Source organism: Rhinichthys klamathensis, unplaced genomic scaffold (assembly GCF_029890125.1).
Source record: "Rhinichthys klamathensis goyatoka isolate OS25496 unplaced genomic scaffold, OSU_Roscu_1.1 h1tg000545l_1, whole genome shotgun sequence".
Taxonomy (NCBI): Eukaryota; Metazoa; Chordata; class Actinopteri; order Cypriniformes; family Leuciscidae; genus Rhinichthys; species Rhinichthys klamathensis.
The window spans coordinates 992817-1010000 of NW_026607017.1; the positions used below are offsets into that span (position 1 = coordinate 992817).

Consider the following 17184-nt stretch of genomic DNA (forward strand, 5'->3'; position numbering starts at 1 on the left):
CATGTTAACACCTAGAAAAACATTATTTTCATCGGAGTGGGTCTTTGTGCAAGAAGAACATCCTTGTTTTTTTTGTCTTACTGTATACCAGTAAACTATTTTTACACCAAAAGCAAAACGAATACGATGAGATCGGGCCACTAGTTAGTCCAGTTACGTGTCGCAATCGCGAGGTCTCGTCTTTGATGCGCTTCGAGGGATTTATTCAGTAAAATGTGCTTTCAATGTAGTTTATGCGCATGTTTTATTATCGGTTAAATTTATACTTATACGTTTTTATTGAATTTATGTGCATTTGGCGTTTCCATCCAGCGGTTTTATGCGAGATCCCAAAATGTGCATAAATATAGGTGGATGGAAACCGCTACAGTAATCAATACTCACCAACATCCAAAACGGCATCAGTTCAGGAGTTTAACAAACACACCACAACACCAAACTCCTTGAAAGCTCTTATTTTTAATATAATTTGACAGATTCAGCACAAGAAACACATTCATAGAAGACAATAAAACCACATGTATATGAACAGAACTACAGCTATACAAGAGTGTGTAAAAGAGCAGAGAACAAACTGTAGAGTTTGTACACACACGTTTTGGACATCAAGTGTGACAGCACAGCATAGACCCCCAGTGAAGTGCAACAGCGGGTCTGAGTGTCTCCAACAGGTCCGTGTGCTGATGTCATCAGTGGTGTGCGCCGGCCTGTGTGTTGCAGACGGGCGGCAGGACTCTGCGTGAGTTGGCCTTCACCCACGGGTGCTCGATCACACTCCTGAGCGGCAGACGCATGGAGGGACTGTGGCGGAGCAGCTTCGAGATCAGGTCACGAGCGCCGTCAGAAACCACTTTAGGAAACTGCAGATCCACCTGAGACACACACACACACACAGAGAGAGAACAAAAGTAAGAAAGTAGCAGTCAAGTATTTAGTTAAGAATACTCTGCATTCTCAAAACTTAAATAATTCCTGAATATTCCCCCCCCACCCCCGAAAAATCATAATAACCTCCAATCATATTTAACGAATTTGTTGGGTCGTTTAAAATACTAAGCATATTATTATATTCCCAATACTAAGGACGTGTACGAGTTCTTTAAAGTGACACCAATGAACAATCAACCATGACTGTGTGATTTGACTTTTTGCAGAAATTTAATTTCAGTTACAACTACAAATACAGAGACCTCATTTTAAAATGTATAACGATGACAACATTAACTAAAATTGATTAGTTTCAAAATCGATTGCTACAATATTTGAAAAAGAAAAGATAAAATTTGAACTCGTTCACAATTTCTTAGAATTTATTATAAACTTCTATTTTCTTACTTAAGATAAGAATATAAAATATACTTAACTAAAAAAGAACAAGATAAAAGAAACGTATTGCATCAATTAAAATATTATGCATATATTACTATTAATAGAGATGTGCACAAGTTCTCTAGTTGATGTGACTTTTTGCCGAAATTCAAATTCCGTAAAAACATAAATGAGTCAAAAATGGGGAGCTCATTTAAAATTTTATAAATGTAAATTTCTTGAGAATAACCATGTTGAATGTTCCGAAAGCACTTGAAAACTTAAGAATTGTACATGCACTTAAAGAAATTAATTATAAAAAAAAAACCTGACATTTCATAATTTAAAAAGTATTATCAATTTTCAAACATCATTTTAAAAAATTTTACTCCTGAAAGGAATGTTGTTAAATCCTCATAACCTCCAATAGGCACAAGCGTAGTTTCGAACTTCCGCTATGGTCAGAAGTCGGCATATCAGTTTCCGGTTTACGACTGTTCATCCGCTATAAACAAACAGGATGAGTGCTGCTGTTGTACGAAAAAGAGTTGTTAAACACATCTAAGTTTCTAAGAACTGTAAGTGGATTAGGGCTGTCAAAATTGCTCAAATGACGTTCGAATATTCCCTCCCCAAAAAAACACATATTCGAATATCTGGTTGCGCATTTTGTCAATGACGCGCATTACGTTAATAACAGGACAAATTAATACAAAGAGACACAACTACTTGTATAGGTAGTTTATTTAAGTTTAAACATATTTGACAACGTATTAACTTACACAAAACCAAGTAAAGAGACCGCAGACCTTACTCTCTCTCTCTCTCTCTCTCTCTCTCTCTCTCTCTCTCTCTCTCGCCCTCACGCTCTCTGCGCATAACGGTTTAAATGAACAACAATAAACAAATGTTGAGTGCTGATCAAGAGTTTTGTGCAAGCAATTTAAGGTCGCGACTCCTGTCCTAAATATAGCAGGCTTCATTCGGTGATTGAAACAAATATTATTAACGTTAATTGAAGTTTTACAGTATATAGAACCGACATTGAATGCTCCGAGCGAGCTGTGCTGTGGTAAACTGCTGCTAGCCTGCTACTACGGCTATTTCCAGGGCGTCTGGCCACGCCCCCTTGGCGGGCTCTGACGTGTCTGATGTAATGCTAGCTCATTGGCGCACACATTGGAGGCGCCCGTGCCATTGGATGTGCAGTTGCCGCAGCACAGCCAATGAGTGAGCCAGACACTCACTGTTCTCTCTGTGCAGCTGGAAAATGCGTTTTAATTTTGCCACTCGCAAAGCAGACAGCCGCGCCTCTGCTACCGCGGGCGTATTTTTCCACATGATTCGAATATTCATTTTCACCTTCGAATTTCTGTTTTTTAAAACTATTCGAATATATATTCAAATTTAGAATATTCGTTGACAGCCCTAAAGTGGATCTAACGCTCGTTTCACACACACCCCGTTTGCAGTGCGTGTAGCGGTGCAGGAGCAACGCGCGCTATAGTGCTTTCACATATGATGCGTTTGCAGTGAATAACTGATCCGCGGCTGTACCACAAACACTTACTATTTTTTTCTTACTACATGTCTATTTTGTGCAGCCACTGCGCACGAAGGTTGGTGTTTTTCGGGAAGCGGTGGAAGCTCAAATGGCTGTTAGCGACTTCCAGATGCGGCACGTAGCTATAACAGCAGTGCAGCGATCGTTACTGCACCGAATCTATTTCTCCTGTGCTGCATTAAAGTGACACTGAATGTTTTGTGGTCAAAATGCACAAAGATTGACCTGAAAATGTAGTCATTTCACCATAAATGCGTTTCATTAAATAAAATGTAGTAATCTCACCATAAATGCATTTAATATACCGGTACTACTATTTTTCACAGTCATCTGAAGACTGTGAAGACCGGGGTAAATCAAGGAAAACTACTATTAAGGCGACATAATGAACAACACTCATGCCATTCGTGGAGGTGGAAAAACAAGTTATTTGTGACATGCAAGATCTATAGGCTATTACAATTTAAATGCAAATGAAAAGGCATGCGAGTCGGCTGTTTTTGCCAATTTTAAGTTTTAAATTAAAATATTTGCAATTTTAATATAGTCAAATTGACCACTTGACCAACTTAATATAAGTAATGCATGGAATAATAGCCCTAACTTACGTTGTTTAAATTGTGTTTAAACGTGCATACGTCCATTAAAGATTGTATGTGTACAAAGAGAATCACAATGCTGACAACTTTTTTTTAAATAAAAGTTGCAGCATAACTTCTGGATTTTAAATAAAAAAATAGTAAGTATGTGTTTGCGGTACAGCCGCGGATCAGTTATTCACTGCAAACGCATCATATGTGAAAGCACTATAGCGCGCGTTGCTCCTGCACCGCAACACGCACTGCAAACGGGGTGTGTGTGAAACGAGCGTTAGATGATAGATCCACCTACAGTTCTTAGAAACTTAGATGTGTTTAACAACTCTTTTTCGCACAACAGCAGCACTCATCTTGCTTGTTTATAGGCAAGGCGAGTTTATTTATATAGCACATTTCATACACAATGGTAATTCAAAGTGCTTTACACAGGAGGAAATAATTAAAACAGTTTAGAATAAAGAATAAAATAAAGTACAGTAGAAACAGTCAGACACAGTGGCACAGTGCTCATTCTGTAAATGCACAGCTAAACAGAAGTGTTTTGAGTCTGGATTTGAATGTGACTGTAGGAGCACATCTGATCTCTTCTGGAAGCTGGTTCCATCCGTTTATAGCGGATGAACAGTCGTAAACCGGAAACTGATATGCCGACTAGGGATGTTAACCGATGACCGTTTAACCGATGGTTGACCGTATTAACGTTAACCGATCAAAGTTCTCGGTAGTCGGTAAAAAAAAAAGAAAAAGTGATCTCTAAATTAGGCTATTATAGACAGTAGACTAAACGCTACTATCTCATTCCAAGATATTTTTGTGTGAAGTGAACAAATCCCTCACACTCAATTTTTCATAACTCACCTGTTTGTACTTAATAAACCAATAAAAACATTTGGCGCGAGGTCACAGCTTTTTCAGTGTCGCATTTGGTGCAATAGATAGACACGCGAGACTCGGCACGTTCAGAATTAATAAACTTTTGATAAACTACAGAACAGCTTCGCGGGTAGGGCTTATATGCTCCGATAACGGACACTGCACTAGTGATATAAAACATGTGTCAACAGTTCTGTATAAAACATGTGTTTTATATCACTATAATGCGTTCTCGGAGCGTATAAGCCCTGCCCGCGAGGCGCTCCGCTTCCCGCTCGCACGCTGTTCTGGCGCAGGTCTGTTAACTTAAGCAATAGGCTACTTTTAATAAAATAGTCTAATATTTTTTCTGACTAACAAATTACTGTCGCAGTAAAGGGTAGATTTAAATAAATAAAAACGAAATTTCAATAAATAAAAACGAAATTTCAATAAAGAAAAACAATTTAATGAAAGAAAAACGAAATTTCAATAAAGAAAAACCATTGCGTTATGTTTTAATAATTAGGCGGTGGCCTAACACCTATCTGTGAGCTATTTGTTGGCTATACAGTAGGCTAGGCTAATTCTCATTCATAGATTAAAATAATTTTTCGTTTTAATGTTATTATTAAGAATAGCTGTAGGCCATGTTGGCCATTGTCTGTTATGGTTTATGAGATGTTGTCCTTAACAGAAGTTGACACTTGTCTTTTTGAAGAATAAAAATAAAAATATTAATTATACAAAAGAGTTGTGTCCGTTATTAGAAGGCACACAGTGAGTTATACATACCTTGGTCGGTGCGTCTTTTTACGCATTCTGAAGGTGCCTGTTTTACCCATTGGGTTTATCGTGTTGCTACGGTCGTATCGTCTTGTTTATCGTTAAATGGCTGCTACCGTAAAACTTCACATAATAGCCGAGTCCCAAATAGACGCCTGTCTCTTTTACACGCCTGGTGTGGCTGCAGGTTTGGGTAAATAGAGGCCGGGTCTGTTGTTTAGTAACGGGCTGCATTTAATCCTCTAAAACCGCCAGATCGCCCGCTTTTTGGCGGCCGCCAAAGCACATTTTTGTCCTTCCAAAGCCTTTTTTTGATCGATGAGCCGCGCGCGCGCACTCTCACGTCTTCAAACAACACGAGCGCTGTCTTACTCTCTCCCTCGCGCATATTAATCAAAATCAATTGACCCGATAGTAAAAGGTCGGAAGACCGCAGTTTCACGTGGAGCATTTGGAGATTTTTAGAGATTAGAGACTCGCCTATACACTCAATGAACAACATCTCAACACTAAATTATAAAGGCCTGTCTCATATAGACGCCTGTCTCAAATACAAGCCGGTGCAGTTCGACGATTTGGGTAAATAAAAGCCCGGGCTACTATTTGAAGTTTTACGGGATTTCGTAGCATATTTTAAACTACCGTATTTTCCGCACTATAAGGCGCACTTAAAAGCCTTTAATTTTCTCAAAAAACGTCAGTGCGCCTTATAATGCGGAGCGGCTTATATATGGATGGGGAACACACGTTCACCAAGACGCGGAGATAGCGCCGGCCGACTTACGCCACTATCTGCCAATGGATCGTGGATGCCTGCCCTGGGCTGATATATCAGTCTCCTGTGATCCGAGCTTTCACGAAGGCTGCAGGCAAGAATAATCTCTTTATTCAGCCAGCTCACATACCCGTATTTACTTCCTGTTTTCGGCCGAAGTCCACAGTAGTTGATTGTCGAGATCGCGCGCGCGATCAAACCTCCTCTACGTGTTCAACATCTGATTCGGATGAACTATCCGAATCCGAACTATCCATTTGAGCTGATATTCTCACATAGAGAACACACCACACAGCACCGTCATCGGCTGACAGCTGACAGTCTGAGTCTCCACTGTTGCTTAGCTACCAATGATCGCGCGCGCACTCGACAAACGCCTACTGTGGACTTCGACCGAAAACAGGAAGAAAATACGGGTATGTGAGCTGGCTGAATAAACATCATTTTTATTCATATCTTTCACATTTACTGGAGTCAGATTCACTGTGTTCACTCACATGGCTGTGCACTTGTAATGACACATTAAGGTTGTTAAGAGGCTAAAAGCAGGTTTAAAACTTGTCCCGTTTAAGTCAACAGGGTGCAAATTTTAAAAAGAGGATAACACTGTGTAGGCAACACCGGTTTTTGTCGTTGTTATCTGTACTGACAGCACTCCCAATTTACAAAAAAATGAGCTCAATGTTAAAATTGACCGGAGTTCTTCTTTAATGTTTGAACAACGTTACCATGGGAGTGAACGGAGTTGTCAGAACGCTTAATAAAGTTTGACTTTATCTGACTGTTTTGTTGACATTTGTTGACATCTAGTGGATGCATAACGCAAACCCAGTCAAACGTTTGACTGCAGTATCTTATGCGCCTTATAATCCGGTGCGCCCTATATATGAAAAATGTTCTAAAATAGGTCATTCATTGAAGGTGCGCCTTATAATCCGGTGCGCCGTATAGTGCGGAAAATACGGTAATCGGTTAACCGTTTCAACCGGTTAATGAGGCTCGGTGGTCGGTCAAGAATTTTAGTTTTCGCCATCCCTAATGCCGACTTCTGACAATAGCGGAAGTTCGAAACTACGCTTGTGCACGTAGCCTATTAGTCTTAGTGAGATATTTACTGAATTTATTGGTTTAAAACTAATTTTATTTGTTTAAAACAAGACTAATATCTTAACACATAACTCAGGATGTGCATGAGTTCTCTGAAGCGGATCAGTTATGGCCTTTCAAATATAAATAATTATCGGTTATCGGGCAAAATTTGTAAATCAGTGCATCAGTAATAAACCCATTCCAATTACTCAGGATGTGCATGAGTTCTCTAAAGCTGATGTGACTTTTGGCAGAAAAAAATATATATAAATAAATAAATAGTATACACGTATACTATTTATATATATATTAGGGTTGTCAAATGATTAAATCACATCCAAAATAAACGGGTTTTTTTACATAATATATGTGGGTGCACTGTGTATAATTATTTTGTATATATATATATATATAAATACACACACATGCATGCATATTTAAGAAAAAAATATTATTTATATATAAAATATTTATATATAATATAAATTATATATAAATCTATATACAGTATATACATGAAAATATTTCTTAAATATATACAAGCATGTGTGTATTTATATATATAAAATAGTTATACACAGTGCACCCACATATATTACCGTATTTTCCGCACTATACGGCGCACCGGATTATAAGGCGCACCTTCAATGAATGACCTATTTTAGAACATTTTTCATATATAGGGCGCACCGGATTATAAGGCGCATAAGATACTGCAGTCAAACGTTTGACTGGGTTTGCGTTATGCATCCACTAGATGTCAACAAATGTCAACAAAACAGTCAGATAAAGTCAAACTTTATTAAGCGTTCTGACAACTCCGTTCACTCCCATGGTAACGTTGTTCAAACGTTAAAGAAGAACTCCGGTCAATTTTAACATTGAGCTAATTTTTTGTAAATTGGGAGTGCTGTCAGAACAGATAACAACGACAAAACCGGTGTTGCCTACACAGTGTTATCCTCTTTTTAAAAAATTTGCACCCTGTTGACTTAAACGGGACAAGTTTTAAACCTGCTTTTAGCCTCTTAACAACCTTAATGTGTCATTACAAGTGCACAGCCGAGCCATGTGAGTGAACACGGTGAATCTGACTGAACATACCCGTATTTTCTTCCTGTTTTCGGTCGAAGTCCACAGTAGGCGTTTGTCGAGTGCGCGCGCGATCATTGGTAGCTAAGCAACAGTGGAGACTCAGACTGTCAGCTGTGAGCCGATGACGGTGCTGTGTGGTGTTCTGGGAATATCAGCTCAAATGGATAGTTCATCCGAATCAGATGTTGAACACACGGAGGAGGTTTGATCGCGCGCGCGAACTCGACAATCGACTACTGTGGACTTCGGCCGAAAACAGGAACTAAATACGGGTATGTAAGCTGGCTGAATAAAGAGATTATTCCTGCCTTCGTGAAAGCTCGAATCACAGTTGAGACTGATATATCAGCCCAGGGCAGGCATCCACGATCCATTGGCAGATAGTGGCGTAAGTCGCTCGGCGCTGTCTCCCCGTCTTGGTGAACGTGTGTTCCCCATCCATAGAAAAACCCAGAGAAAATTAATGGCTTTTAAGTGCGCCTTATAGTGCGGAAAATACCGTATGTAAAAAAAAAAAATATTTTGGATGTGATTAATCATTTGACAGCTCTAATTTATATATATACATTTTTTTTTTTCTGCCAAAAGTCACATCAGCTTTAGAGAACTCATGCACATCCTGAGTAATTGGAATGGGTTTATGGATTATGAGATCGGTATCGGCCTCAATTTTTATATCTGTGCATCCCTATAAATAGGAGTCAGTGTAAGGAGTGTGTGTGGACAGACACCTTGGTGATGCGCTTGTAGGTCTCGGTGTGGCTGGCCGTCTCGAACGGAGGGTTTCCCACCAGACACTCGTAGCACAGCACCCCGATACACCACAGGTCCACCTTCTCATCGTGTGTGTGTCCCTCGATCATCTCCGGCGGGAGGTAGTCCAGCGTGCCACACATGGTGCGGCGTCTGAAACACACACACACACACACAGCTCAGCACCACAGCGGCACACACGACTGGCCGTGTTCGGGTGTGTTATGGGGTGTGTGTTACCGTAGCGACGGCGCATGGACGGACCAGCCGAAGTCTGCGATCTTGAGCTCTCCTCTGAAGCCCAGCAGGAGGTTCTCCGGCTTGATGTCTCGGTGGATCACCTTCTTCTCGTGGCAGTAGTTCAGCGCGTCCGCCAGCTCCTCCATGTACTGGACACACACACACACACAGATCAGCGTCAGCAACACAACACACAGGGTTCGTACAGATACCTCAAAGAAGTTCCAGGACTTTCAAGCACTAGTTTTTTTTCAGGACTACAATCAGAGATCTCACTTATCAAACAATATCTTTAGTATTTTTTTTAAACTCAAATTACATATATGAGTTATCCAAAATACAACGCATTATATATATATACACACAGTATATATATATATATATATATATATTTTTTTTAAATACAACATTATAATGGCAATTGTTCAATAAATAACATTTTATTTCATAATGTTGGCGTACTTATCGAGAGGGGCCTGCAGTGTAGATTTTGTATGAAAAGACTGTATTTGTGCGTTTATTTTTTTAAATATATAGTATTTAAGTAAGTCAAGCACTTTTCAAGTACCTCTACATAAATATGGCTGTTTTCCAGGACATAAATTTCATAAAGTAAAATTCAAGTACTTTGAGCACCTTGTACAAACCCTGACAGACCATGATAGCAGTATGTGTGTGTGTGTGTGTGTGTGTGTGTGTTCACTCACGGTGGCGGTGCGCTGGTCATCGAAGCGTCCGCAGCGCTGGAGCTCCTTGTACATCTCTCCGCGCGGCGCGTACTCCAGAATCAGATACACACGCGAGTCGTCGAAGAAGTAGTTGTAGAACTGCAGGATGTTTGGATGCCTGTACACACACACACACACACGAGGATCATCTCACAACCAGTGTCAATTTAGAAAAAAAAATTCACAGACGAAAACTAAAACTTTTTTTTTTTGGAATGACAAAAACTATGGTGAAAATCTATTGACATTTGTCAACACATAAAAACTAGATAAAAATGTTCAGTAGGGACAATTTTCAAAGAGATCCCGTCAGAACTGATGTCACGCGCTGATCTACCCGGCGGGACACGAGCTGGCATGCGCTTGATGCCGGTATCTTTAAACATCTAAAAAAAAAAAAGTGCAAACCTCTGGGAGAAAGAGAAGAGCAGACATATGGATAGATCTGAAGAGTAAGGACACGAAAGAGAGCTGTATTCGGTACGGTTTTCTGTGCACACACACACACACACACACACACTCGTAGCGTGCAGACATGCACACAGAAGCTATAGCGCTAGCACTGAACTGAGCTCGTTCACGTCTGAATGGACAAATACACACAACATTAACTCTAAATGTCAGTTGTGGAGAGAGTTCACGTAATCACAGTCGGTTATGTCTTTAGAGAATGTGAAGAGTTGTGAGAATATCAGATGTGCATTCAGTCTTAAAGTGACAGTGCGTAATAACACTAGTGCCGTCTGTGCCCTTAATATTAATCAAACAACAAAAGAAAAAGAAAAAAAGCATTCACTGCTTTTAGTTATTTAATTTATACAAATACAGTCATTGAAAAGAAGATAGTATTCTACTTTAGGAGAAGTGGTTTTATTTAATTTTAAGATCTTTTGTAATGTCACAGCAGTTAACCTGTGTCTGCATTGCATGTTCAAGGTTAATGGATGTTTCCTCAGAGAGTTTACAACGGGTTTGGAAATTTGTAAGAAATTAAAAATGAATGCATTACAATTTAACTAAACCCGTTAGATTTTAGTCGACTAAAACAATTCAGATGACTAACATATGACAAACTAAATGGCAAATCAAAATTTGCTGTCAAAATAAACACTGCTCATGACATGAGCAGCTCAAACACTCTCTCTCTCACACACACACACACACACACCTGAGGTGCGACTGGATCTCGATCTCTCTCCTCAGCTGATGCTCCACTCCCTCCTCCTCCACACACACACACACACACACACACACACCTGAGGTGCGACTGGATCTCGATCTCTCTCCTCAGCTGATGCTCCACTCCCTCCACACACACACACACACACACACCTGAGGTGCGACTGGATCTCGATCTCTCTCCTCAGCTGATGCTCCACTCCCTCCTTCTCCACACACACACACACACACACACACACCTGAGGTGCGACTGGATCTCGATCTCTCTCCTCAGCTGATGCTCCACTCCCTCCTTCTCCACACACACACACACACACACACACACCTGAGGTGCGACTGGATCTCGATCTCTCTCCTCAGCTGATGCTCCACTCCCTCCTCCACACACACACACACCTGAGGTGCGACTGGATCTCGATCTCTCTCCTCAGCTGATGCTCCACTCCCTCCTTCTCCACACACACACACACACACACCTGAGGTGCGACTGGATCTCGATCTCTCTCCTCAGCCGATGCTCGACTCCCTCCTCCTCCACACACACACACACACACACACCTGAGGTGCGACTGGATCTCGATCTCTTTCCTCAGCTGATGCTCCACTCCCTCCTCCACACACACACACACACACACACACACACCTGAGGTGCGACTGGATCTCGATCTCTCTCCTCAGCTGATGCTCCACTCCCTCCTCCACACACACACACACACACACACCTGAGGTGCGACTGGATCTCGATCTCTCTCCTCAGCTGATGCTCCACTCCCTCCTCCACACACACACACACACACACACACACCTGAGGTGCGACTGGATCTCGATCTCTCTCCTCAGCTGATGCTCCACTCCCTCCTCCTCCACACACACACACACACCACACACACACCTGAGGTGCGACTGGATCTCGATCTCTCTCCTCAGCTGATGCTCCACTCCCTCCTCCACACACACACCTGAGGTGCGACTGGATCTCGATCTCTCTCCTCAGCTGATGCTCCACTCCCTCCTCCACACACACACACACACCACACACACACCTGAGGTGCGACTGGATCTCGATCTCTCTCCTCAGCTGATGCTCCACTCCCTCCTCCTCCACACACACACACACACACACACACACACACTGAGGTGCGACTGGATCTCGATCTCTCTCCTCAGCTGATGCTCCACTCCCTCCTCCACACACACACCTGAGGTGCGACTGGATCTCGATCTCTCTCCTCAGCTGATGCTCGACTCCCTCCTCCTCCACACACACACACACACACACACACACACACACACACACCTGAGGTGCGACTGGATCTCGATCTCTCTCCTCAGCTGATGCTCCACTCCTTCCTTCTCCATCTGAGATTTGAACAGGACCTTCAGCGCCACGACGGCCTTCAGCTTACGCTCTCTCGCCAGATACACGTTCCCAAACTTGCCCTTTCCCAGCGGACGCCCGATGTCGAAGTCTTTTATGCAGAACTTCCTGGAACAGCAGTTATTATTAAACACACTCATGTTCTTCAATGTTTCAGTCTCGTTCTCTGGTACAAAGATCAAGAGTTGTGCAAATTCATATTCATACTATAATTTTAAAGTGAACTTACTTTGAGCTCGACTTGACTGGAACTCTCCCAGGACCTGAAAGAAGACTATATCTATCAAACAATCGTTTAAACTTTTAAACAATCACATGCAACAAAAATTGTGTTTTAGTATGTGTGGGAGAATTCAGATCATTTATAATCTAGTGGACTAAACAGTGTCACCTGCCACCCAATAAAGTATCTTTGAAGGAAGGTAAACCACCTTAACAGCCATATTGCACTCATACACATCTTTATAAAGAAGGTTTGCTCTGACACATTCTCAAGGTTTTACCTGAAACAGTGTGTGTGTCTGGATTCATCTCACCAGCAGCCTGAAACACACACACACACACACACACACAACATGAGCATCAGACAGACAGCAGTGACGTAGAGCTGGAGATGAGCACGTGATCTATGTAAACTGCACTATGACTCGCTTAATATAAATAACATGTTATTGATTGTGTCACCTGTGTTTGCAGAGCTCTGGGTTCCCTGTTCTCTTTATTCTGATTAAAAGAAACACAAAAATATCTCAAACTCAACACACACTGAAGCACTTCCATCAATAAAAATAAGACAACCCTGAAAAAAATGAGGCACTTATATCAATAAAACTAAGACAGCTCACATATGGGTAACTTAACCAAACAAAATACAATTACCGGTATTACTAATATATAACGTCTGAGTTAACTTAGTAGCAGCAGCTACTCGTATTTTCACTCGGACAATGACGCTAAGAGCAAGATTTGATACAGATCAATTCCTCCGCTATCTCCAACATACACATATAAATATAAATAAAAGCACTTATACTGAAAATAAATGATCAATATGCGATCATTATACCTGCATGATGAGGATTCCTCTGTTGTTCTTGTATCTGCGCCTCAGCTCTTCCGTTTAACCGCCTGGATTCAAAATGAAACCCAGCTGCTCTGCTATTGGCCCAACCGCCGTAAACTTATCGCTGATTGGCCTGTTAAAAAAAAACATTCATTGGGCCGCGACCTGCCAATCACCTTGGCCCCGCCTCATTTACACCGCGGCAGAGTACCAGCATGGACTGTACAATTATTTTAATTAATGTGTAAAATTAACATATATATCTATTTCCTGTACATTTGTACCTGTACTAAACATACATGTATATTACCATTATTGTATATGTAGTGAAATCCCATTTCCGACACATAAGAGACGACAATGCTTTGATATATTCATAATCATGACATAAAAAGTCGAAAGTATAAAATACTAAGTCATAGTTAGACGATAATAATCACTTCATAATTATTACTTTTATCTAATCTTTTCAACTTTAAATGTAATAATTTTGACACATTAAATCACAATTTATACTTTTTGTGTAACAATTCTGATTTTCATATGTTACAGAAATAGGCTTCGATAAATATGTGTACGACTTCTTTGTATAAAATGTATATTAAGCCCTCAAAACTATAAAAGACAACAATGCACACAAATTCACTGTGAAAATGTACGTTTAATTACTTTCTAAAACACAGAAAAGTGATACAGCTTCAAATCTCTCCATTTCTCGTTCTCTAAAACACTGAGGAGAACACGAGAGTCTCTATCTGTCCAGCAAACTCTTCATCGAGTGTTTTCTTTTGCAGGGTCTTCATGTCCTGAAGAATCTCACACTGACTTCAGTGAAATGAGCAGAAAGAACTCGAAGAGCGCTGGAAACACACTGTCACACACACACACAACAAATGATGAATTATGACTAATGCAGCTCCATTCAGATGGAATATGTCCATTTTCAATACATTTACCATTTTAATATACCAAAGCTTGTGTAGATATAATGCATTTATATTTTACAATCATGGATTTGTTGGACACTTGTTAGTCAAAACTATTTGACCTACAGAAAAGCTTACATAATACTTATAAATCTGGTTTTAAAGTGCTCCTATTATACTATATTAAAGGCTCCTGATGTTGTTCAGTTTCTCCTACAACAGGTTCACATTCATCCAAGATCAAAAACACTTTATTTCCTCATAATCTTTTCTCTCAGAGTCTGAAACGCTTCGATAAAGATTCAGTCTCTCTAAGCCCCGCCTCTCTGAGAGCTGCTCTGCTCTGATTGGTCAGAAAGCAAACGCTCATTATCATATCTGAATCTCAGCTCTTGATCACAGTGATGCGAACAGTAACGATGGCGTGGGTTTTACCGCATCAATCTCAGAAAACAGCGTCTCCTCGACACGAACAACACGAGCCGAACTCTTCCAGTCTCAGATACACTACAGTGTTTGAGGGCGGAGCTAAGAGACGCTGCTCAGCCAATCAACACCACAGGCTGGCATTATGCTAATTAGTCACAAACCTACACAGGATCAGCAGAGACTGAATTACTGAAGACTCATTCAGAATCGATTCTTTCTTTTGGGAGACAAAAACTCCATCTTTTACATTCACAAACAGCTCTAATACACACTGCATGAGAGGCAATATATGAAAAAGCATAACAAGGCACTTTAATACTAATGAATAAAAATGTGTAAGGAGAAGACGGACCTGCAGAGGCTGAATATGATCCAGTACGTCCAGCAGGGCCATTGCTGGAACACAAAGAAGGACAAACTGATGCAGGCGCTGGAGTGAGAGACCAGAGCTGAGCCGACGTTCAGGAGAACACCTCAGCCAATCAGATGAGAGACATTCAGGAGAACACCTCAGCCAATCAGAGACATTCACAGGAACACCTTAGCCAATCAGAGACATTCAGAGAAACACCTCAGCCAATCAGAGACATTCAGAGAAACACCTCAGCCAATCAGAGACATTCAGAGAAACACTTCAGCCAATCAGAGACATTCAGAGAAACATTCAGCCAATCAGAGACATTCAGAGAAACACTTCAGCCAATCAGAGACATTCAGAGAAACACCTCAGCCAATCAGAGACATTCACAGGAACACCTCAGCCAATCAGAGACATTCAGGAGAACACCTCGGCCAATCAGAGACATTCAGAGAAACACCTCAGCCAATCAGAGACATTCAGAGAAACACTTCAGCCAATCAGAGAAATTCAGAGAAACACTTCAGCCAATCAGAGACATTCAGAGAAACATTCAGCCAATCAGATGAGACATTGAAAGCAGAAATGAATTGTCCAGTAAGGCGTTTGTTGCTGGAGGCGTGGGACTGTACACATGACTGATGTAAGGATACACAGAAGCGCCTGATTACTGTTGAACATGGAGCTTCCCGAGAGAAATCCAGCCAGCTCAATGAGGAACAGAGCCAGAGTCACCGACAGAGCCACCACCAGCCTGACACACACACACACACACACAAGCATCATCAGAGATCGACTGAACAAAAAACATTGCATCCTGCATAAAACATTTACTACATTGTGTTATATTTCTATTCCTGTGTTAATTTTGTATGTTGTGCTTTTGTTTATGATATTTTCTTTACTTATATTCATATGAGCTGACAAATAGAGATGTGATTCTGGTGTGTGTTTTACCGTGTATCTTCTGTTCTGAACTGTTCCTCAGTGAAGTCCAGTGGCAGACATGACTGGATGTTATTCTCCTGTAACACACACACACACACACACGCTGTCTGAGTTCTGTTATTTGACTCCCTAAGCTGAAGCTCTGTGTGTGTGTGTGTGTGTGTGTGTGTGTGTGTGTGTGTGTGTGTGTGTGTGTGTGTGTGTGTGTGTGTGTGTGTGTGTGTGTCCTCACGCGAGACCAGAAGATGGTGATGATGATGACCAGGTGTGCGGAGAGCGTGAGGAAGCGCGCAGGAACGAGACTCTTCACCACCGACATCCCGATGCCTTCACACACACCTACAGTATGAACAACAACACACACACACACACACACACACACACACACACAAAGAGTATGAAAAACAACAACACACACATACAGATAAACACACCTACAGTATAAACAACAACAACAACAACAACAACAACAACAACAACACACACACACACACACCTACAGCATGAACAACAACAACACACACACACACACACACAAACAGTATGAAAAACAACACACACATACAGATAAACACACCTACAGTATAAACAACAACAACAACAACACACACACACACACACAGTATGAACAACAACACACACACATAAACACACCTACAGTATAAACAACAAAACACATACACATAAACACACACACACACACAGTATGAACAACAACAAAAACACATCCATAACTCAAACACACACACCCTCTCTCTCTCTCTCTCTCTCTCTCTCTCTCTCTCTCTCTCTCTCTCTCTCTCACACACACACACACACACACACACACACATACACAATAACACATCATACAGTCCAATACTTTCTCCCCTAGTCGCAGTCTCGCTCTAAATCTGTTCAAAACCTTTTAAATGTGTGTTGCAGTTATATACATGAACCTTCTGCTTTATTAGCACATAATAAACTTTAGTGAAAAGAGATTTATTTACACTCACATGTTCAGGCACAGACGCGCACGTCAGCGTTACTACAGCAACGGTCTGAACTCCGCGCTGAGCTCATATCGCCACCTGCCGGCGCGGAGTAACACACACACACTATGAAAAAGCAATTC

The 17184-nt window shown here is 41.2% G+C and overlaps 2 protein-coding genes across 5 annotated transcripts; both read right to left on the bottom strand.

Moving 5' to 3' along the window:
- Positions 1 to 660: 660 nt before the first annotated feature.
- On the bottom strand, positions 661 to 13468 carry aurkb (aurora kinase B). 3 transcript variants are annotated; one of them, XM_056238841.1, is made up of 9 exons: positions 13413 to 13468; positions 13031 to 13069; positions 12850 to 12889; positions 12576 to 12609; positions 12266 to 12454; positions 9769 to 9907; positions 9062 to 9210; positions 8800 to 8974; positions 661 to 872 (listed from the first exon to the last, which is right to left on the bottom strand). In XM_056238841.1, exons 1-9 carry the CDS (start codon positions 13416 to 13418, stop codon positions 690 to 692), a joined length of 954 nt encoding a protein of 317 aa, XP_056094816.1. In that variant the 5' UTR covers positions 13419 to 13468; the 3' UTR covers positions 661 to 689. The 3 variants fall into 3 exon arrangements, with proteins under 3 accessions (XP_056094816.1, XP_056094818.1, XP_056094817.1); XM_056238843.1 differs by lacking the exons at positions 12266 to 12454; positions 12576 to 12609; positions 12850 to 12889; positions 13031 to 13069; positions 13413 to 13468 and adding an exon at positions 12168 to 12222; XM_056238842.1 differs by lacking the exons at positions 12266 to 12454; positions 12576 to 12609; positions 12850 to 12889; positions 13031 to 13069; positions 13413 to 13468 and adding an exon at positions 10958 to 11012.
- A 582-nt stretch (positions 13469 to 14050) lies between these two features.
- tmem107 (transmembrane protein 107) lies at positions 14051 to 16408 on the bottom strand. Of its 2 annotated transcripts, none has more exons than XM_056238835.1 (5): positions 16303 to 16408; positions 16080 to 16147; positions 15776 to 15876; positions 15117 to 15213; positions 14051 to 14280 (listed from the first exon to the last, which is right to left on the bottom strand). In XM_056238835.1, the coding sequence occupies exons 1-5, from the start codon at positions 16387 to 16389 to the stop codon at positions 14226 to 14228; spliced, it is 408 nt and encodes a 135-aa protein (XP_056094810.1). In that variant the 5' UTR covers positions 16390 to 16408; the 3' UTR covers positions 14051 to 14225. The 2 variants fall into 2 exon arrangements, with proteins under 2 accessions (XP_056094810.1, XP_056094811.1); XM_056238836.1 differs by lacking the exon at positions 14051 to 14280 and adding an exon at positions 14654 to 14925.
- Positions 16409 to 17184: the final 776 nt, after the last annotated feature.